The sequence below is a fragment of the Adiantum capillus-veneris genome, chromosome 5, assembly GCF_014529385.1.
Source record: "Adiantum capillus-veneris isolate H3 chromosome 5, ASM1452938v2, whole genome shotgun sequence".
Classification (NCBI taxonomy): domain Eukaryota; kingdom Viridiplantae; phylum Streptophyta; class Polypodiopsida; order Polypodiales; family Pteridaceae; genus Adiantum; species Adiantum capillus-veneris.
This window is the reverse complement of record NC_140935.1, coordinates 8897644-8921646: the sequence shown is the minus strand read 5'-3', so window position 1 is coordinate 8921646 and position 24003 is coordinate 8897644. Positions and strand designations below refer to the sequence as shown.

Below are 24003 nucleotides of genomic sequence, written 5' to 3'. Positions count from 1 at the left end.
ATCTTCGATCTCTTGAGGACGAAGGGTGATCACGATGGTATCTAGTATTGTGGATAGATTCAGTAAGCAGGCTCACTTTATACTAATGAAGCCTGATCATATGGCTAAGCCTTAGATTGCATAGATCTTCTGGATTCATGGGATGCCTAAGTCTATTGAGTCAAACAGACCTAGGTTCACTAGTTTGTTTTGGAGACCAATGTGTGAGAATTGGATAACTTAAGTTCTCTTCGTCGTTTCATCCATAGACCGATGGTAGTTAGAGATTACCAACTCAATGGTAGTAGGTTGAAGTGTTTTATCTCTGATAATAAGTCTGAATGGGTGAAGTGTCAGAGTGGCAATGGAGTGGAAGTAGAAAAAAGAAGGGAGAGCTCTCAGGAGAGAGCCGAGTTTTGGTAGCAGATTGTGAATGTATTGTTTACTGTGGATTTGTAGATTGTTGGAGGTGATTTCAACAATGTAGAGACCCCTGAGGACTGGCGAGCCATTCAGCCTCCTTCTTTACCATTTGTAGCACCATGTGAGAGAGATGCTTGGGACAAATTGACAAATTCCTTTTTGCAGTTTCAAGTATAGATGGTTGGCATATCTAGTCTTTGCAGTTTTCATGGTGTTTCGGAAGGCAGCATCTCATGGTGGGATAGTTACGATTTGGCTTGTTGTAGTGCTCTTTGATCATGCCCTTGTTTCTTTGTGTTTGAGATTCGAGACTCCTCTAGCCTAGACGAGGAGCGCACATACTTGACTTGGTGTTACAGGATGCTTCATTGTCCCAGATGTTTCAAGATGTTTGGACATATATTGGTTCTACATATCCTATGTCAATGCATGACGCAATTGTTGGCCTAGATGGTGCATCTTGTCCTGGAGAGGATGGGTCGACTTGACAGTTTTTCTTGCAGTTTTGGGATGTACTCAGTCCGGTTATGCTTTTTGGCTTACAACACATATTTGACACAAGAGAGATTCTTGCCTCTATGTTCAGGACTCATTTCTCTTTTATCTGTCTCCCTCCGATGGTGGAGACAGATTATTCTCATGTCTTCCGTGTATCAGAGTTTTGCTCGCATGATTAGTGTGCGTTTGAAACCCTTCATCTCATCCATGCTTCACAAAGAGGTTTTGTGCAGGATTGATGAATTTTGGATAAAATCTTCACATTCTATGAGGCAATTGAGTCGGCTCGTAAGACGAAACAGCAATAGCTGTCATGCTTCTTGAATTTGAGAAGGTTTATGATAAGAGTAGAGGATAGGTTTCTCCTTGTAGTGGATCAAAGGTGTATCTGCATTTACCAAAGTGCTTCCAGAGCTGTCTTGGACAGCGGTTTCCTCTGTCTCGTTCAGTTCGATAGGGATGTCCCCCGGCAGCCATCTCCTTACTGTTTTTTGCTGAGGCCATGTCTCTCTTCTTGTGTCGCAGGACACCACATTTGAGAGGTCTTGCTATGCCTTTGAATGGATCACTAGATTTGTTGGATCAGGAGTATGTAGATACACTTTGCCTTTGTATGCTATGACACTCCCACCTTGGACTTTGACACTCCCACCTTTGACAAGCAATAGGATACTCTGGCTATCTTTTGCTTGGCCAGTGGTCTCATCAATTTGCACAAGTTCTTTGGTTTTCTTGTAGGAGTTGATGAGGATTGTCAGTGAGGTGCGCATGATAACTTCACTTGGCTACCTAGAGGATAGACTTGTAGATATTCTTAGCACCATTGCCTGTACCCGCAATACCTCAGCAACGCTAGCGTTTTTGCTAGCAGTTCCACCATCAGCACCCGTGGCGCTTTGCACCATCAGCCCGCAGTACGAGATCAGCCCTAGCGTTTTCAGCCCAATCCTAAGATCAGCCAGCGTTTTCAGTTTTCAGCCCAAGACATTAAATCAGCCAATGTTTTCAGATTTAGCCCTCAGATCAGCCAGCGTTTTTCAGTTGCAGCCCATCGCCGACATCGGCGATGCAGATCAGCCCATAGCCTCGTCGTAGTTGCAGATTCCATTCAACATCCCTGCCCTTAGCCCTGCAAATCAACGCACCTATGGCAATATCCCATCAGCATCTCAGCATCTAGGACCATTGTATCAATATTTGTGCAATCTAAAGAAAATACCTCTCTAGAGAGGGGACCCTTGGAAGGGGGTTTGACACCCCATCTGGTGTTAGTCTTCTCTCTCTCTCTCTCTCTCTCTCTCAAGGGGACAAAGTTTTGGATCAACGAGGAATTGACTGCAAATCAACTCAAGCGTAAAGCAAACGAGCTCAAAAAGATGCATGAAGCTCGTAAACAAGGTAAATGGGCAGTCTACCGTGGTGGTAAAGCCATCATTCAGGAGTTTCGAACTCCCAAGCGAGCTCCCCCTCCACATGACCCCCATTAGGTTTTGTTTTGTTTTGTTCTTATCCTTTCCTTTTCCCCCTTTTTCCTTTACCCCTGCTGGACCCTCAATCCGTAACTGATATGTATCTAACGCTTCAACCCCGAAAGAACATATGTAATGCTTTGGTTTTGGTCCCATGGGTCATATCTGACCTCCGTGGACGATAATTAAATCCATCTATCTCTCTCTCTCTCTCTCTCTCTCTCTCTCTCTATATATATATATATATATGTATAGAGAGAGAGAGAGAGAGAGAGAGAGAGAGAGAGAGAGAGAGAGAGAGAGAGAGAGATTTAATTATCGTCCACGTTACATGTTGAGTTGGACTGGGACCGTGGTGAATGGGAGTGGCCTTTCTTGCGCGATGATGGAGCCCTGCTCTTTTTTTTTTTGAGTACATTGTATCCCTTGGAAGGAGGCTTCTATTGCAGATGGGACACACATCTAACCTTCCACGCCAGTCAGAGGTATTGCAGAATCAACGCATTTTCCTTGGTTTCCAGTGACAGTTTTGGTCATGCATCCAGACCCTCCAGATCAACCATAGGATATTTTATTTCATGTGGATGATAGTGCACGTAGGATTGTTGTTACCATATATATGTGATAGTGATGTGTGTGAACACGCTTAGGACAATCAAGGCATTTTTTCTTTGACTACGAGGGTTTTTTCCTTCGTGCCTTGCATATACGTCCATCATTCTAGGGCTAACTTATCTTTCCATTTAGCACTAAGCGATATACTCGTTGTCGTGTGCCTTGAGCTTCTTCATCTTCTACAAGCTGTGTGTTTCCATGCAACCCTAGTTGCAACAATTGATATCAGAGCAGGTTGCGTCCTCGCGTGCTTAGTCGCCAGCATTGCCAACACCCGCCTACTCACTTTCTCCAATTTAGGTGAGGCTTAGTGAGCGTTAGGAGGTCCACAAATACTTCGGGTTTGGTTTGTTCAGAATTTTGATTTGGGCTCATTTAAGCCTTTGTTTTCACTACAGGTGGTACTACGCAGACAATATTCGTCCTTTTGGGCAAATTTTTTATCAATGTGTTTTTTTGTAGAACAAGTCCTTACAGTCCTCTTTGGTTGTGCTATATAGCACGTGTTAGTCCTTCTTCATTTTTCCTCTTTCCGGGCAGCTTTCACATCAGGTGCAGTCACTCACCATGGCTGACAACAACACAAAATATCTTCAAGATGTTTGCTGCTGAGGATAAGCTAGATGGGGAAACTACCCAATGTGGGCTTACATGACGACACGTGTTGTGTTAAAGGGCGTTTGGAATGTTGTGCATGGCATTGATGTGCGTTCGTCTTCTGTGGACACAATCTTTGTTGAGGATGTTGCAGGTTCTAGCAAATTTGTTACTGCTAGAGTTGTTTTGCCTACGGCTGAGCAGTCTCGATGGGATGTTAGAGATGCGCAAGCTCATGCATTGATTGCATTATCTGTGAAGCGCACTATTAAACAAAAACAAGCTTGGGTAATTTTGACTGGTCTTTATGCAAGTTGCAATGAGGCTAAAATTATATTATTGTGTAAAGAGCTGGAGTCGAAGATTATGCAAGAGGAAGATGACACACACTTTTCTTGCTGGTATAAAGGATATTAATGAGCAACTTATTTCTGCAGGTGAAGTCATCTCGCACAGTTTACTTGTGCAGACTGCTCTCAATGCATTGCCAGAGTACTTGGAGACTTATGACCCAAGGAAACCCTCAAGCCATCAAGTTTGATGCATTATGCACATCGTTGTTGCAAGAGTCACTTTCAAGGAAGAACAGGGCTGAACAACGTGCAGTTGAGAAAGCTTTTGTTGCTGCTTAAAGAAAATGTGGTAACAACAATGTAGCCACTTCTCATGGTTCTTTGGTGAGTAGCAAATCATCTGCTGCTAATGCTTCCGCTGGCATCAGAATTCTAGTGAAAAAGGCAAGAAGAAGATGCGTTGCTATTATTGCAAGGCTAATGATCACTTGATTAAGCAATGTCCTAAGTTGAAGGCAAAAGAGGCCAAAGAGAAAGAGGCTGGTTTCACTACATTTGCAACTATTATAGATTCTTCCGGGAATGGAGATTGCGATGTAGTGGGGGCATTTAGTGCAGAGTGTATTCATGATCTTTCTGTCCATGATGCATGTATGTCAGCTGCTGCAGATTCACATGTGTGGTACTTTGATAGTGATGCCACAAAGCACATTACTTCAAATCGTGACTTGTTTACCTCTCTCGAGGCTGTCCCTCATGGGAATACGGTCACTTGTGTCAACAATGCCTCTTTTTCGGTCAAGAGAGTTAGAAAGATTGTGCTAACTGCTGCGAATGGCAGTTTCTTTTGTGGATGATAGATGTACAGTTCATAGTCTCAATTTTGGAATGACGAAATAGTTGCATTTGGCATTTTGTGCCATGGGCTATATAAGCTCACTTTGTATGACGAGTGTGGGCAGAACTTTGCAAATGCAGTTGTGGATTTAAAGGTTGTTTTAGATGCAAAACTTTGGCATGCATGTTTTGGGTATCTGAATTTTTCCAGTTTGATGTGTTTCAGAAATCCGATGTGGTTGTTTCTTTGCTGCCTCTTGAAGCACTTTCTAAGCATGTTTGTGAAGGCTGTATTTTGAGTAAAATGCAGTGTTTGAAATTTGCAAAGGATGGTTCAATAAGGGCTACATGCAGGTTGCAACTTGTGCATAGTGATGTTTGTGGACCTTCGCAAACTCAATCCTTAGGCAATTACTTATACTTTGTGACTTTCATTGATGATTACTCTAGACATGTATGGGTGTATCCGCTTAAAACTAAGTCCGAAGTGTTCTTCTGCTTCAAGCGATTTTTGGCTATGGTTGAAAATGTGTCTAAATGTACTATGGGCACCCTCTGCTTAGATCAAGGGGGGGAATATATGTCTCATGAGTTTAATGCATTTCTGGCTGATCGTGGGATAAAACACCAATGTAGAGTGCCATATACACCTCAACAAAATGTTGCTGAAAGAAAAAACAAGTCGCTTATGGAGATAGCACGATATATGGTCAAGCTTTGCCACATTCGTTTTGGCTCGAGGCTATTATGTGTGCTACTTATATACTTAACAGGTGTTTTACCAAAGCCTTGCAGTCTATAACTTCTTATTAAACACGACATGATAAAAAGCCATCTATTAATCACATGAGCGTTTTTGGTTGTTTAGCTTATGCTTTGGTGTCACAAACACAACGCAGAAAATTGGATGATAAGGCTGTTAAATGCATTTTTGTTGGTTACAGTACTGAAAGCAAAGGTTATAGGTTATACCATCCACAAACAAAACGTATTTTGGCTTCATGAGATAGTGTATTTGTGGAAGATTCTGTTCAGCCTTCGTTATCATGTACCAGAGACAGTAATGTAAGCTCACATGACATTTATGACACTTTGTTGTCTCTTTTAATGGGGGAAACTTGAATGTAATTCCAATGAGGCAAATGTACAGCCTTTGGGGGCTTTTGAAAATGCTACGGATCAACCTGACACTGATGCAGATGTACATGATGTACGATGGGCCGAGAATTAAGGAGGCTAAAGGTATGCCAAAATGGTTGGTGCATACTTTGTGTGACAGTAAATTGGATGCACCAATGTCTAGTTGTAATCCTTCAGGTTCTCGCCATGCATCTTATGCGTCAGATTGTTATGATTTGGCTGTTTCTAGTTTATGAGATGAGGAAGATGCTCTTTCTTTTGATGAAGCAGAGAATTTAGAAAATTGGATGGCTGTCATGCAATCAGAATATGTCACACTTATAGAAACTGACACATGGACTTTATGTGATTTGCCTCTTCGCAAAAAGGCCATTGGTACAAAGTGGATTTACAAGTTGAAACGCAAGCCGGACGGTGATTTTGATCACTATAAAGCTAGACTTGTTGCAAAAGGTTATGCACAACAAAAAAGCATTGACTATGAAGAGACCTTTGCTGCCACTTATCATATGATTACTGTTCGTTTTCTATGTGCATTGGTAGCTCATTTTGGATGGAATGTACATCAATCAGACATTGTTACTGCTTTCTTGGATATGCAATGCAGCCTCGCGGTTTTGTCAAGAAAGGACAAGAAGATAAAGCGCGCAAACGTGAGAAAGCTTTGTGTGGGTTGAAGTAGTCTCCTCGTGCTTGGTATGAGACAGCTGACACTCATTTGGTTAAACGAGGCTTTCGTAATAGTCCAACAGGAAGTACTTTGTATGTCAAGCATGAGGGTGATGTATTTCTTATCGTCATTCTATACGTTGATGATTTGCTGATTATTGGTTTGAATGAGACACACATTGCTGAATTCAAGGCTGATTTAAAGGCTACTTTCAAGATGAAAGACTAGGGGCTTTTGCATCATTATTTGGGCATAAAGTTCAAGCAGTGTGATGGAGGTATTTATTGCCTTGTGTCAAACAAGCTACATACAAACATTACTATGTAAGTTTTGATTTGAGGACTGCAAGCCTATTGCTACTCCAATGGAAACAGGTTGGAAATGATGTTGGTGATCCTACCGATGTCACTCTTTATCAGATGATTATTGGATGCCTTAATTATGTATGCAATACAAGGCCAGATGTTTAGTTTGCAATCTCACAAGTTAGTAGATTTATGCATAGCCTAGGGTTTTAGCATTGACAGGTTGTCAAGAGGATCTTTTGCTACTTGAGTGGCACTTTACATTTTGGGTTGTTTTATCCCAAGGGGGGATCATTGTAGCCAGATTTACATGCTTTTTCGAACTTAGATTGAGCTGGTTGTTATGACACGCGAGTCCACAAGTGGTTTTTATTTCATGCTCGGTAGTTCATGCATATCATGGTTGAGCAAGAAGCAACCTACTGTGGCCACTTCCAGTTGTGAAGCTGAGTACAGGGCAGTCTTCATAGCTATGGTTGAGTGTGCATGGCTCAGAGACCTCGTGGCTGATTTGGGTGTTGGACAGGACACTACCAACATTATCCACACTGACAGTTAGTGTAACAAACTGTTGATGTGTCAAAGCCCTAAAGAATGGAGTCAACTTGCAGATGCCAGTCGAGGGGCCTAAACCCTAAGAGAACAAGTAACAGAAGAAGAAGTCCTACCAACTTATGGGGTCCCCGTCCGATAGGACCCTAGTGACATAAAGGATTAAAATAAAGCAGGACCCGCACACACACACGTGGCAGATTTTCGAAAATTGCACTGGCATGATGACGTGGCAGGTTGTACGGATTTCCGTGTTTTGTGTTGGTTGATGATGTGGCAGCTGTACGGATTTCTGTAAATTACGCTGGCAGCTTTTGGCATTGCTTTTGGGACCAGAAGCTTTTGAGTTTTGAAGGCTTTTCACTGTAACTGCTTTTCAGCCAACTGCCTTTAAATATAAGGTTAGGACTCATTCTCTGGTATGCTTCCTGGAGAAGGTGCAGAGTCTAGAGTATTGGCTTGTACTGAATTGATTCAATATAAAGAAATACGAAAGGGGTGCCAAGGTTTAGGGACAATACTCTCTGGGGTGGAATTCCGCCACTCCGAGTCGCATGTCGTCTCTCTCTCTCTCTCTCTCAGTTCAGTTATTGAAGTGCTAAAAGTCTGTTTACTCTGTTCTTTTCTATTGGCACGTGGTGCCCGTCTTGTGACAGTGGTATCAGAGCATCAGGCGTGTGCTTTTCTCAAAGCATACCGGTCCCACAAAAGAGCAGACAAAGCAAATCAAAGACTTCTCGAATTTATTCGAGGTATCTTCGCCCTCCAACCCGGACTTATTAGCCACTCCCACTCTTACTTCATCGCGCATCGGGCGCGCTCCCGTCTTCACCGCTCATGTCTTACATGGCATAAGCCATTAAGATCACTTGCAAAAGAAGGATCCAAGATTTGTTTCAAGTCACTGTTTTTCTCAGAGGCAGTGCCATCCAGATGTGGATAGCTACCAAGCAGCATACTCCAAGTACTTGGCAAGCTATCAAGAAAATAATTTTGCCCGAAGTTATATGGTTTTTAACATCTTCCTCGGAGTGCAACTTCTGGCAGAGTGGGGTATCCTGAAATGCTTGCCATGGAAACCCTAGCAGATTATATCTTGAAATTTCTCGACATCTCTCAATAGATGTCTCTCTTGAATTGATAATCTTGGAGGTTCGATGTGATTGCTATGTCTTGGGACTACCATCGCTGTCAGACGAACAGAGTTTGTCCAAGAGCTGATGGACCATGCTGTGGTTGTCTACGACCTTACGGAAGGAACCTAACCCTAATTTTTGATGCAGGTTTTAGGATGGAAAGTCAGTCGACTTTTCGAGCTCGACTGATGTCGAGATTGCTTTTTAAGTTTGAGTTCTGTTTGATCTTGTTTGGTGATCCTGTTTGGAATTTGTTTGAAATGGATGGTATCTGCTTTGAACCTGTTTTGGTGCCGATTTGAATTGTTTGACTCTGGTTTGATACTGGTTTCATACTGGTTTCAATGATTGGTGATTTTACTCCTGGGTGGAGAAGTGAGAAATATTGTTTTGGTAGTGTTTGAACTTCGGAACGACGCAGGCTGATGCCTTGGGAGCGTTTCGTTGTATGTTTGAAAACCTCCGAACGACGCAAGCCGATGCTTGGGGAGTGTTTGGTTGTATGCTTGTAAAATAATTGTTGTTGTGACTCTCGGCCCGGACCTGGATGGTTATGCAGGAGGAGGATTAAGCAGTGGTTACTCTCAGAACCTCCAAACGACGGAGGCTGCGGTCTGGGGAGCGTTTGGTTGTAAAAGGCCTCTATATCTCCCGGCCCGGACCTTTTTAGGTTATGTGGGAGGAGTGATGAGGAATATCTCCCGGCCCGGACCTTGTTATGTTATGTGAGAGGAGTGCTCATCGGTGGCTTTATGTTTCTATGTCTTGTAACATGCATATGTGAGCATTTGTGTTGCATTGTGATTCCTAATTGGATGAGATTGCCTGGATATGCAATTTTAGTGCATCAAGACACCGGTGGAAGATCAATACGGTCGGGGTGTGATGGCTAATTTTACTACGTCGAAATATCAAGAGTTTCAATCTGGAAAGGAGAAGCTAACTCCTTGATGAAAAGAGCAAGCTAACTCCTTAACAAAAAGAGCAAATTGATTGTTCCTAAGAATGACCCTCAGAAAGTTTTGAGCTAACTTGAGTTGTTTTGCAGATATGATGTAATCGCGGACGAATACTCTCCATCAAGAAGGGGAGATGTAACAAACTGTTGACGTGTCAAAGCCCTGAAGAATGGAGTCAACTTGCAGATGCCTACCGAGGGGCCTAAACCCTAAGAGAACGAGTATCAAAAGAAGAAGTCTACCAACTTATGGGGACCCCGTTCGATGGGGCCCTAGTGACATAAAGGATTAAAGTAAAGTAGGACCCGCGCGCACACACACAAACTGATGACGCGGCAGATTTCTGAGAATTGCGCTGGCATGATGATGTGGCAGGCTGTACGGATTTTCACGTTTTGTGCTAGCTGATGATGTGGCAGCTGTACGATTTTCGTAAATTACGCTGGTAGCTTTTGGCATTGCTTTTGGGACCAGAAGCTTTTGAGTTTTGAAGACTTTTGATTGTAACTGCTTTTCAGGCCAAGGGCCTTTAAATACGAGGTTAGGGCTCATTCTCTGGTATGCTTCCTGGAGAAGGTGCAAAGTCTGGAGTATCGGCTTGTACTGAGTTGATTCAATATAAAGAAATACCGAAAGGGGCGCCAAGGTTTGGGGCCAATACTCTCTCGGGTGGAATTCTGCCACTTCGTGTCACGTGTCGTCTCTCTCTCTCTCTCTCTCTCTCTCTCTCTCTCTCTCAGTTCAGTTGTTATTGAAGTGCTAAAAGTCTGTTCAGTCTGTTCTTTCTATTGGCAAGTGGTGCCCGTCTTGTGACAGTTAGAGCGCATTGGAAGTTGCGAGGAGCCCAGTTTTTGACACTCGCACAAAGCACATTGAGGTGCATTATCACTGTGTTAGAGAGAGACTCTCAGCGAGAGAGGTTAGCTTGGCTTATGTGCCGACATAGGACAACCTTGCAGATCAGTTCACAAAGGCATTGCTTTGTGAGAAGTTCGAAGCTTTCCGCAAAGCTTTGGGCTTGCTTCCCTTTGTGGATCGATCATGTCCGTAGGGCATGGCACTTCCATATGCACTATTTGCCAGCTCTCGCTCCTTGCATCACTCCCAGGGGAGATTTGTTACCATATGGCATATATATGCGGTCGTGATGTGTGTGAACACGGTTCGGACCGCCGGGGTATTTTTTCCCTCACTAGGAGGTTTTTTCCCCGTGCATTGTATATACGTCCATCATTCTCGGGCTAATTTATGTTTCCATTTTGTACTAAGCAATATACTCTCTGTTGTGTGCCTTGAGCTTCTTCATCTTCTCCAAAGCGTGCGTGTATCCTTGCAACCCTATTTCCAACAATTGCTCGTTGGCACTTGGGCTGCCATCACTGGTCATGATCCAACTTGTCAGAGATGCACTTAGAGCTTGAGTCCTTGAGGCACTATTTCTGGGTTTGTCCATATGTGAAGCTGAAACCGGTCCGTAGACTCGCTAGAGGGTGGTACACTTCAGCTTTCACCTTTTGACAAACTTTACTTGAACTTTACGACACAAAGGAACTCACGTGTGCAAGGAATTCAACACTTCAAACAAACCATGGCGTGGCAGCTAGAGTGCTTCCAAGCAGACAGTGTGTAAGGTGCAACGGAAGTGAATGTTGAACTTTGCTCAAGATGAGTGCTCCGAACTGTGCTCAAGGGTTCCTTTTACTTACGGAAGGGAGAGTCTTCCATTCCTTTAGTGAGAGAGTGCAAATGATCACAAACAAAGTGGAAAAACATTGTGAATGAAGGTGTTGAGATTGAGATATAGAGAGAGAAGAGAATACGACATCAGAATGTTGTCAAACCCTCCTCCAAGGGCCCCACTCTCTCTGGCGAGAGAGGTGTATGCTATTGATTGCACAATCCTCGGACAATGGTCATAATTCAATGGACTTGCCGACGATGATGACGACGACGAGACAGGCTGAAAACTTAAAACGCTACTGCAATGGAGGTTCTTATCGCCGGGAATCTGCAAAATGCTAGCATGAACTGCAACTTGCAAAAACGGTAGGCATGATCTGCTGCTTGCAAAAACGCAAGGGCTGATCTGCATCTACTGGAAACGCTAGGCTCAATCTGATGCCAAAACACTGGTCTTGATTTGCTATTGGCTGGAAACGCTAGGCCTCCTACCTGTCTTGCTGAGACGGTGCCCGTGAGTTTGTGGACTCCTGTTGCCTCTTCTGCCAGAGAGTGCTAGCGCTAGCTTTCTTATATATTTCCTTAGCCAAATTGCCCTACCCAGTTTCCCAACAAAGTCACTTAATAATAATAAGTGAAAAATGGCTAAAATAGGAAAAATGGGTTCTATGCATTGTAAAATGCTCCTGATGGGTACTGATTGTAATTTGATGATCATGCTATGTGCAACCATAGGAAATGCAATGCACGGTCTGCGAACAGACTCACAAGGGTGCTAGAACACTTCCTAAGCTAACTGAACCCTTGTCATGAAGTAGCTTGTCCACATGCACATAGGGTTAGTTGTGCACGTGACATCCCCTCTTTTTTAAAGTGAGGTATTGGTACCGAACTGTATGGCGTCGAGAGAGATCGCCAACAACGTCTGGATGAATCCTAGGAAGGACTCTTTGCCGGCCACACTTTGATGTGTGGGTCGTGCGATACTTGAACTTCATAAAGGTTTGCAACGCTTGCTTCTTTGGGCTGCGCCGAAAGAGAGTCATCTGTGGCTGCGTCCAAGCTCCAACTTCGGCTATAGTCGTGGATCTACCTTCTTCAAGAATCTCCGAGGAGGAAAATTCCTGAAACCACTTCCAACACAAAAACATGAACATATCCATTCCATGTAAAGTGGTTGGAAAAATTCTAGTCTTCTTTAAAGACTGTGCATGCAATCTAGATGAAATCTAGATGAACAAAGAGACGCAGTGCCAAACGGTTCATCAAACACACACAAAAATTGGAATCGAAACTTGTCTTTTTGATCTAAATCTATCAACTGTGGCAAATCACAATGGAAATGCCGATGCTTGATGCTCAGTCCGATACTGTGTCATGCCAAGGAAGAGACATGGAATGTGAATTCCTTGAATGCAAACATTTCATCTTTTCATGAGTAATCCGCATACATCCGTGCTCATTCATGAGTGAATCGTGTTCATCGTACAATATGGCATGACTTTAAAAAGGGAACACATAAAGATGGTGACTAAAATACAGGAAACCGTCACGAATGAAACACTCAAACAATGTGTACTGACTAATTATGTGCATACATAATACTTCCTGTGGGTGTTCCTTAGATCTTGACTCGAGAGCCAAGAATGGTTCTTCATGATTGATCGAATCTGCAATGAGGTTAGCTTCACTAGAAAAAGCATCAACTAAACCATCATCCTTGTGAACAATCACATCTTTATCTTGCAAATTGTCATGCTTGTGAATAATCACATCTTTATTTTGCAAATCATGTGAGTCGTGCTTTGGAGAAGAAAAGACAGAGAGTGTCCTTCTCCTGATTCTTTTCAAGCTTCGCCTGCACATTAGAAATGAGAGATGAAGAATGAACTACTTCTTCCCCACGAATGACAATGAGAGAGTCACTTTTGGCATTGAAAGTGAAAGTATTTTCCGCCCAGTCAATGAGAGGATTATGCTCATGAAACCATCGAATGCCTAAAAGCATATCACATCCTGAAAGAGGAGTCACTACAAATTTTTTGTGGAAGGACGCTTGTTGAACAGTGAACAACACATCAAGGCACTCTCGGGTAATGAGAGAGTCCATACCGGGAGTGAAGCCCGACATGTGCAAAGGAGATGTCTTGCTAACCTCTAAGGGGGCTCTTTCGACAAGAGAGTTACTTATCACATCATGCATACTACCTGGATCAAATAGTATGACAAAACGTTGACCCTTCACATGACCATAACACTTAATGAGAGACTCATCAATGGAAGGATCATGAGAAACTCGGGTCACATTCGTGTTCCCATTTATGGCATTAAGAGAGGATGTGGGTTTTGTGGGTTCTTTAGATTCGCTAGATTCAATCTTAGGACATGTTTTCTTTATATGACCCTGATGTGACAATGATAACATCGACCTTTCTTAGAATAAATGCTTTGTTCTTCTGACGTGATGTATCCTCCTAAAATTCCTTGTGCTGCTTTTTCATATGGAGTGAGCTTAGGTTTAGCAATTGTGTTAGCTTTACCCTTAGATTCATTGTGTGAGTTCTTTCCTGAGAGATTAGAGGAAGATTGGTTAGAAGAGTTACCATTCTTACCATTCTGAGGGTTCAGAGGAGTCTGAGAGGTACTTTGAGAAGTCTTGTTCTTCTTCGGCTTTCCCTTATTGTGCTTCATCTCCTGCGCGAGAGTAATCGCTACCGCCTTGTTGAGATCTACGGGGTCGAGGACTTCGACATCACACCTGATATAGTCGTCCAACCCGAAAATGAAAGCCTCGCGCTCATCATCCGGTTTGCGTAATTGTGTGCCGAGCTGCAAAACACGATTAGAGAAAACATAACTGGCATACTATTTTGCTTGAGATTGCGCCAATCGTCTTTCAACCGTTCTAGGTACTGTTGTGGCATAAACCGCGCCTTGAGCTTGTCTTGGAAGTCGGCCCAATTGAAGGAAAGGGGCACGCCTTCATCGGCTTCCTCTAGGTGCGCGGTCAACTGTGCCTTTTGCCAAGCGTGGTACCAATTGATGGCATCACCGGCAAGGTACATGGTTGCCGTCAAAACCTTGCTATTTCCTGTCTTCTTAGTTGTCGCAAAATAAGCATTAAATTGATGCAACCAAGAATGAATAACACTAGCATCCATCTTACCGTCATACTTACTGAACGTGATCTTCTATGTGACGGGGTTGTTGGAGTTCGAGTCTCTGCTACTTGATGAACTACCAACATCTTTGACCGGCTCGGGTTTCGAGTTAAGTACCTGTAGGACCAACTCTTGCATGCGTCTCACGCTCTAACGCCGAGGCCGCTCGTCTTTCTTCGGCCGCCAAGCGAGCTTGCTCGCGCTCACGCTCCAAGGCGAACTGTCTTTCTTCGGCCACCAAGCGCGCTTGCTCATGCCCACCCTCCGAGGCTAACTGGCGTTCTTCGCGCTCGCGCTCCAAGGTAGCGCGTTGCGCCTCTTGTTGTAGCATCATGTCCGTCATCGACTTGACCAAAGCCTCCATAGGATTTGGTGCAATCCTTGGCGTAGATGGGGAGGGGGGAGGATCGGAAAAACCTCGTGGTGGGGAAAATTCTTCTTCTCCACCTCCATGCTCATCACCTTCACGCAAAGTATCCATTCCGCTTCAGGTGATGACCATACACTGAGATCTTGGGTTCTTAAGTTCACGAGGAACTTGGGGTCTTGAGGTTCTTGAGGTCTTCCTTTAGCTTGCAATCTGTGTTAGAGAAGGATCTTCTCTTCCGAGCTCAACTCTTCCCTGTGGGCGCACCCCTTGGCGGCCTTGCGCTCACACCAAGGTTGCTTTTTCCCACCTCACCTCGATTGGCCGGCCACTAAGTGCACGGTCCGCTCTCAATGAGTAAAAAGAGAAACAAGGGGAGGCTGGACAAGCTCTTCTTTCTTGGGTTTCCTGTCACTCTTCAAAAACACGATTAGGAATTGACACGCCTAAGTGAACTTGGGTTACGTGCGACCGCAACAAGCAAAAAAAGTTCTTGTGGTTCTTTCCTTGAGTGATACAGAACACTGCCAAAGCTCTTATACCAATGTAAGGTGCAACAGAAGTGAATGTTAAACTTTGCTCAAGATGAGTCTTTGTCCTCAAGGGTTCCTTTTACTTATGGAAGGGAGAGCCTTCCGTTCCTTTAGTGAGAGAGTGCAAATGATCACAAACAAAGTGGAAAAACACTGTGAATGAAGGTGCTAAGACTGAGATATAGAGAGAGAAGAGAATACGACACCAGAATATTGTCAAACCCTCCTCCAAGGGCCCCACTCTCTGTGGCGAGAGAGGTCTATGCTATTGATTGCACAATCCTTGTACAATGGTCATAATGCAATGGACTTGCCGACGATGTCGACGACGATGATGACGACGACGAGACGGGTTGAAAACTGAAAACGCTACTGCAATGGAGGTTCTTATCGCTGGGAATCTGCAAAACGCTATCATGAACTGCAACTTGCAAAAATGCTAGGCCATCTGTTGCTTGCAAAAATGTCAGGGCTGATCTGCATCTGCTGGAAACACTAGGCTCAATCTGATGCCAAAACACTCGTCTTGATATGTTGTTGGCTAGAAACGCTAGGCCTCCTGTCGGTCTTGCTGAGAAGGTGCCTGTGAGTTTGTGGACTCTTGCTGCCTCTTTTGCCAGAAAGTGCTAGCGCTAGCTTTCTTATATATTTCCTTAGCCAAATTGCCCTATCCAGTTTCCCAACAAAGTCACTTAATAATAATAAGTGAAAAATGGCAAAAATAGGGAAAATGGGTTCTATGCACTGTAAAATGCTCCTGATGGTTACTGACTGTTATCTAATGATCATGCTGTGTGCAACCAGAGGAAATGCAACTACTGTCTGGACATGCACAGTCTACGAACAGACTCACAAAGGTGCCAGAACACTTCCTAAGCTAACTAAACCCTTGTCATGAAGTAGCTTGTCCACATGCACATAGGGTTAGATGTACACGTGACACAATGACACCCCAAAGGTCGGCGCCCCTTTCGGTAATTCTTTATCTAATTAAACTTTGGAAAAAACCTGTAAATTCCTATGAGCCGTCCCACTCTTATTAGGCTGAAAATAACCTACTCTAGCCCGATTTTGGCAGCATAACCGCATTGGGAGGCTTCACAGACAAAATCCCCAAGCAAAAGGTGACTTTCCAGGTGCATTTGAGCACTTTCTCAAACCTGACGAGAAATTACAGTACGCTGAATTATCTGTTTTCTGCCCCTAAAATGCACGAGAACACCTGTACAACGATCCCTAGCTTCCCCAAAGCTCCTCGGGGTCATAGGGATTAAAAAGGGTCAAAACTCTAAACGTGCAAAAGTACATAGGCTGTAATTTCCTGTTTCGAGCTCCATTTCGCGTGCCAGTCGCACCCGTAGCAAGTCCTTGATCTCTTGCACCTACAGGGCTACTTGCCCTTTGAATCGGACGAGATTTCTCGCGTGAAATCTCTCCAAATTCACCTGTACTTGCGGGGGATTAGCAACTAGCTAATCTTGTACCTGTGCAAGAGGCTCTTGCCTCTGCAAAGGAGCATGAATCCACACAACTGTACATACAGATGAAAAGCCCTTGAGCTGGGCATTACGTTTCTGTATTCAAACTTCAAAGGGGAAGAGAGGTGCACAAGAGCGGAGTCATTGTACTACATAGAATTGGGGAGAAGGCAAGCTTTCTATTAAAGCTGGGATCACCTGCACCCACTACTCACACACACTGGAGTTCACAATGAGTCAAAACCAGCCCCTCCACTCTCCTTGATCGATTTTGGGCGCTCCCCTCTTCATGTTGAGTTTGCAATGGAACCGCCATGTGTCCCATTTGCTCTTTTGAGTTAAATTCCTAGTACCCACCAACAACTTATAAAGTGTCACGTGCGGCCTAAATGACTTTGAACCGAGCCTAGACATCCTTTTATTGCTTGGATTTCAGTGCCGATTGGCCCGTCCAACTCGTGGTGACCTGACCTTCACTACTGCGAGTGAAACTCGGCCATTGGCCGTTTCACAGTGGCCATACTATGTCCGGCCATTTGTGACTTCAAAAAGTGGGTCCCAAAAATTTAAAAAAAATCAAGGGAAAGAAACCAACAACTAAGGTTAGTGGTTGCCACTACCTCATGACAGAAGCCAATGTGAATGGCAATTTTTTGTTTGTTGATTAGAATGGACATACATGATGGGTTTGTGACATGGTGGGCAGTTGCATGGCTTAAGCAATTTTCAGGGTCACGTCCCTTTTTTTAGGGCTTGCTAACATGTCCAATCTTCATGCTTACTTCCTCAGGATATAGACCGGGCACTCTACATATGATCACATATGCAGGTTGCCAATTTGGACTTCTACTAGCGAGAGACAATTTTCACTACGATATGCAACATCACTCTTTGGACTTTGTGGAACTACAGTGGAAGGCTCGATGTGCTCACATGCGAGGCTCATAGTCTTCCCCTACATCCAGCATTTGACAACCATTTGGATTGAGCTATTGCATACTCTTCGTAGTCAGTGGGAGACTTCAACAGACTCCTCCAGGGCAAGGGACCAGCGTGGATGTGCCTTTCTTCACACATGGACGAGATCGTCATTTCTTTTCAGTCGGGACCATGCCCACATCAGATAGCGATTATGCACCTACCCCGTCGTTCATTTTACACTTATCATACATGCCACCTTGACGTTTACATAGCCTTCACATTGTTACCTTGCTTTTGTACTCCCTCAGGCGATAGACCGTTAAACATCTCCAGAGGTTTCTTTTGTACACAGAAGCGGAAGAGGAACAAAGGAGACTGTGTGGGCCTTACACGTAAGGATATGTGGCCTCAGAGACCAAGATAATGTGGATGAAGAGGTGAAAGAACTCATGACTCTGGTGGGGGTTAACGACCAGACGCATATGAGGGCTTGGAGAGTGGGCAATAAGAAAAGTGGGAGCAACGGAGAAACCTTGAAAGAAAGGGCACTCATCCTCCGTTTCCCCTCCATGGAAGCGAAGGAGGACTTCTTGAAGAAGAGACCGACTCTAAAGAAGACAGGCATCTTTCTGAGATGACCTCACCCTCTCGTAGATTGCTCATATGCAAGAAGTAATGCCGGAAATTAGAGCAGCAAGGGAGAAAGGGAAGATTGCTTTTTACAGGGATGGAAGGGTGGTGATATTGGAGCGACGCTCCGCATGACGGTGTGAGACCTATTGGACCACACTAAAGATGGCTACCTGGAATTGTAATGGGTCACTCCGTCTTGATGTAGGTGCCTTTGAAGATAGTTTCATTGGGAGAGACATCATTTTCTACTCTAAGACGCATCAAGCCCCTTGGGCAATCCATGCCACAGGTGAGCAGATATAGATGGTAGACAGCCTGCAGATAGGAGACCAGATTGGAGCATCGAGGATGGGGCTCAGGGGTAGTACAAGTTCTATTCAGGGAGGAGGTGCAGCCATTGATATATATAGTGTGCAAGGATGAACAAGCTAGGTACATGTGGGTGAGGCTCAGGGCAGAGATGGGCAGATACCTCTACATTGCTATTTGTTACTTTCCTCCTAGTACGTCAGTATATGCATCACCTAGAGGAGAGTCTCCCTTTGCTATTTTGGATAATGACATATGGGAGTTTTCCAAGGATGGTGACATTATCATACTAGGGGACTTCAATGCTAGGACTGCCCATCACCAGACAATACTTCATGATACTTCCAAGGAGATGCTTAGGGAGCTGGACGTTACAAAGATGGGCCTATCCAGACTATCGCAAGATGAGGAGTACACTGAGTATGGTAGATACTTCTTTTGGAGTAGAAATGGGTGCTCCACAATGCCTATCACCTGTACATTGAGCCGCCTTGCTTGCCTCATTTTCTCCTCCTCAAGTGAGAATTTGAAGATGCTACAGCAGGAGGCAAAATCTATCCTCTCATCACCTTCAAACTCAGGGTTTCAGCAGCAAATTAGGGTGTGCGTTTTGAAAATTTAGCGTATGTTTAATTTCAATTTCTTCATGCGCGTGCTTTGAAGCATCTCATAGTGGAGATTCTTGGTTTCAACAGCTCGATTTAAAGGATTTTTGCATTTTGGAAGCATTTGATCATTGCTTCAATGACGAGGAAAGTATATCATGCCGTGGATATAAAGATCAAAGAAGATACGTTTAATCTTTTGGATGAAGTAGTTATGTTTTTCTTTTCAATAAGAAAAAAAAAAAGTTTGTGGCTGATACAAAGCAGATAGGATTGATGTATCTGTGTTATACATCATAAAGGCATAGCTTGTCAAGGTACTTGTGTTGGATATACTACGGGGCTATGTAGTGCAAACCAATAATATATTGGTGTACTAGGTAAAACGAGGCCAGCCACTTCAGTATCAGCTATGGGATTCTTAACATTTTAAGCTATATGCTCATCTTGTCAGTTAGCCTTTCCTCTTCCACTTTCCTTCGGTGTCTCAAGAGTTGCGTGGAGTGTGACATAAGTTGTGCTTGAGTGAGGGGATGCACATATGGTGTTATTTTTGTAGTACCTAGTCTCATGACAAAAATATGTGTGTCCATAATGTTCGTCCTCGTTCTTGTCATGTGTGTGTCTTCATTGTCTAAATACAGAAGCTCAACAGTTTCTGAAACATAGGAACATTGATCTTGTGGGCAGGAACCTGCTTCTGTAGTCTTTTCGATTGCAAATTTGGTCATGCATCTCGAAGGGTTGCTGTCTTTTTTAAGCTTGGTTTTGAACAAGTTACCTCAAAGGTGTCAAGGGAAAAGGAGCCCATACTATGAATACAGCACCCTATGGATTATCTACAGCCTGTTGGCCATAAATTCATGGTTTTGGAGTGCCATATTTCATGCAAGGTAAATTAGTGTTACTGCTTGCTTCCCTACAGCATTGACCTTTTTATTTGGGCTTAAAATCGTTTTTGTTTTGTTTCCGGTTTTTGTGTAAAGGGACATTGTCTTAACGGAAAGAATGGACTACTTGTCAGCAGTTTCTGTCATTGGCTATACTCTTATTGTTGCAATTCTCAGAACGATGAATGACAAAGCTGAAGCGACACGGGTGATGGTGGTCTCTCCAATTATTGCATTTCTGGCTACCCACATGTTGTACCTTACTTTGATGAAGTTTGATTATGGTAAGTTTCAAATGCTTTGTTACTGACCAACTTAAAAGGTACACTGTGTAACAGTAGAAGCTAACATATTATCAGAGGTAGCTACCATGCTGAGGGTGATAGCTACCTAAGCTGCAAAAGAGTCGCTTTTTTGTTAGGCGGTAGTTCTGGTGTAATTTCTGAACAGAGAAGTCAAAGAGCAAGATGTTGTGTTGGATGAAGGATGGGTCTTTTCACTTGGAACAATTAGTGAGACATGGTTGGCCGTTGTGCTTTTGCTTTAAGGTTTGATTGAGTGTTTGATCCCTTTCTTTTGCCAAGAACAAACCAAATATTTTGGACCACTAGTGTGATTAACATTAGTCACAGTGCTATCAGGTTTATTTGCGACTGCCTTATTTGTTGCGTCTTTGATGGTATGATTTTGTGAGCTTTTATTAGGAAATAGAGATTTACTTGCATACTTGTCCTTGGGAAGATCGTCTGGCAATGCGCAATCACATTCATCGGTATCTGCATGACTAATGATCAAAAGAAGCCCTGATGGAGACTTTTACCCACCCCTATTGAGTTTGATGTTACCTTCTAGGAAGGGATTCTTGGTTGCTGTCACGCCTTAATTGTGCATAGTGGAAGCTTCTTCTAGGACAATGCTCGAAGGAAGTGGAATAAGCCTTTCTCCAAGGTAGTTAGGGTGGTACCAAAAGTCAGGAGTCCTCTTCTAGGTGTGAGCTAGAAGGAAGGCCCCCGTCCTGCTGCCTAATGAAAAGAAAAAAAAGAAGTAAAGTTGTAAGTGCACAACAAGAAAAGTTTTGTTTTTGAATTCAACCTAACAGCTGTTGTTGATAATGGCAGGTTTGAACATGAAGATCTGTTTAATCATGGGAGTACTTCAGCTTCTTATTTGGACCGTCTGGGGCTGGTTCGTTCATCATCCAGCCAGGTTCAAATTATGGTTTGTGGTTCTGGGTGGTGCGGCGGCTATGCTCTTAGAGATATTCGACTTTCCTCCTCTCTGGGGTCTCTTTGATGCACATTCCCTCTGGCATGCTGTCACTGTTCCTCTCACATACTTTTGGTGGGGATTTATTAAAGATGATGCAGTTTTTAGAACAAACTACCTCACCAATGCAGTGAAGGTTAATAAAGGTCGCAAGAAGGTTAGGTAGTTGGAAAGCACGTTTGTCTACCTTCTCCATCTTACCATTCTTTTGTCCATGTCCATGTGTGGTATGCGAATCTAGCTTGACAACCCAAGCTAGAATTGCCATATATCTCCTAATAGTTAAGGTCGATCTGTGCTTTTTCATATGGATGTATCGATCATATGAATTTCTTTAAAGATTTGCAATCAATGCTTGCCTAATTATATGTTGCATTGAATGTAAAGTTTTGTATGCTTGTGAATTTGAGTTTGATAGAGAACTTAATGACAATTAAGACATTTACTGATGGAGGAAGCATTAAAACATGATAAGTTTTGAGATAGTATTAAGGGTTGAATGGGCATTTTGTTGTGATCAAAAAATTCTATTAGATTGCAACCATCGTTTTCTATTGTAAGTGAAGTTTTTCCGCTAAATCTCTCGAACTGTGTGTTCTACCTCCATGAATGTAATCAATATGTAGTGGAACCAGATCAATACAACTATGAAACATGATTTGTCAATTCCTTTTTTGCTGAAGTGCTTACCGGTGCATAACTAGCAATGCTACAGGTGCACTCTACATCCCAATTTGCCTATTCAAGCATCAAACCATGATACACAGCTGTATCTTATTTAAATGTTTAAGGTTAAATGCTTAGGCAAATCTCTTGTATTGGCTCTACAAAGTAACTTGATCGAGCAAAGACCTTGTGCACAGCCTACAGTATTGATGATTGCCTTTGTAGGAGACTATGTAGTCACTTCATAGTCTTGCCTTTTTCTCAAAAGGAAAAGAATATCTCTTTGTTAGGGCTATTTCCATGTTTATTAGTGAAGTTATAATGTTATGGTTCACAACAATATTTGATATAGTTAAAGATTTGCCTCCATAAATAACTATGAAAAGTTAACAGAAAAGTGATAAGGATAGAAACCTCTAGGACTTTGATAAATTTCTATCGGATTCTCTAAGTTTCCCAACTCAAAATTAACAATCTACACTATGAAAACAATAATTTTCGACTGACATATTAGTTGTTTGAAGTTTACAAATGATTTTGGCTTAGAATTATTCTAGAATTATAGTTACACACAATGGTTGCCTTCCTTATTCTACTTAGCTTTGTATCCAAAGAGAGTGCAAAGTGTATGGTTAAAGATATGGGTAACAATACAAATGTGGGCCTTTGGAGCGCATAATTGATGTGCTTAAATTGCTAAAGATAAACCCCTACAAGACACTTTGATGCTCCATAGATTTTATATTGTCCAGGCACCCTATTAGGGCTTTTATCCCATCTTATGCTGGGTTGTTGGGTAGTTATGAGGCCGGCTGACTTGGCACTGTAGGTGCTAGATAGGTGGCCACGTCGCCCTGCCTTTCAGTATGTTGTGTATGTCATAGGGTGCACCCTTTTATGGTCACATTCGGGCTAGAAGAGTTTTTTCTTCTCCATTGTCCATTCTCTCTCGCTTCTGCTGGTCACTTTGAGAATGGAATACTCTAGCCTTAAAAAAACTTACTAGTGATGGAGTAGGAAAAGGAAAAGTGGTAATCAATGAGGTATAGTCTTGCCGTTTAAAAATTGACTAGTGATACGTTAGGGAAAGGAAGAGGGGTAAGTTTGCAGTTTAATGGATGAGAGAATGAGAGATAAATAGGTGCTAACTAATTATGTGTGTGTGTGTGAGAGAGAGAGAGAGAGAGAGAGAGAGAGAGCTTCTTTTGAGAAGGTTCTTGTCCTATCGTAGTCTTGCATGCAACTAAGTATGCAAGACTACGATAGGTGCTAACTATTTATGTGTGTGTGTGTGTGTGAGTGAGTGAGAGAGAGAGAGAGAGAGAGAGAGAGAGAGAGAGAGAGAGAGAGAGCGCTTCTTTGAGAAGGTTCTTGTCCTATCGTAGTCTTGCATGCAACTAAGTATGCTCAAAGTCTCCATTTTATTTTTTTGCTCCCAAATTCTTCTAATGATGTATGGATAGATCACGACAAAGTGGGGTCACATGGTGAACACTTCCAACTTATAACCTAATTTGGATAGAGGGATAACCCCAACAACATGGTCAGAGGGTGGGGTTACATGGTGAATACTTCCAACTTATAACCTAATTTGGATAGAGGGATAACACCAACAACATGGTCAGAGGGTGGGGTCACATGGTGAATACTTCCAACCTATAACCTAATTTGGATAGAGGGATAATCCCAACAAGAAGGTCTTTAGTACTAATCTGGTCTAGACATGGGGGGTGGCATCCCCTTATCTATTCTATTCAACAAAAATCTATCGACTTGTTTTCGTTAAGGCCAACCCGTACTAGTAAAGAGAAAAATAGGTCTAGAGACAAAGCAACTACCAAAAAATACAATTAAAACCAACTTTAGTCCAAGAAAAATTCTACCATGGTAACTCACACACTTATAAAGTTCCTTGCTAATGGTTGATTGCCACAATAACTTTTGTCCTTCAACTAACACCATCAATCTCACCCACACCATGGATTCCAAAAGTAGAGATTTTGGGAATCAAATTGAGCCAG

The 24003-nt window shown here is 43.0% G+C and overlaps 1 protein-coding gene across 1 annotated transcript in view; it reads left to right on the top strand.

The window, feature by feature from the left end:
* The window catches only part of LOC147456853 (uncharacterized), a 40815-nt gene extending 19050 nt beyond the window's left edge, over positions 1-21765 (top strand). The window contains exons 3-5 of the mRNA XM_086511971.1: positions 19851-20053; positions 20147-20334; positions 21169-21765. Of these exons, the coding sequence (XP_086368097.1) occupies positions 19851-20053; positions 20147-20334; positions 21169-21482 (705 nt within the window). The 3' untranslated portion in view covers positions 21483-21765. The remainder of the gene's footprint in view (positions 1-19850; positions 20054-20146; positions 20335-21168) is intronic.
* Positions 21766-24003: the final 2238 nt, after the last annotated feature.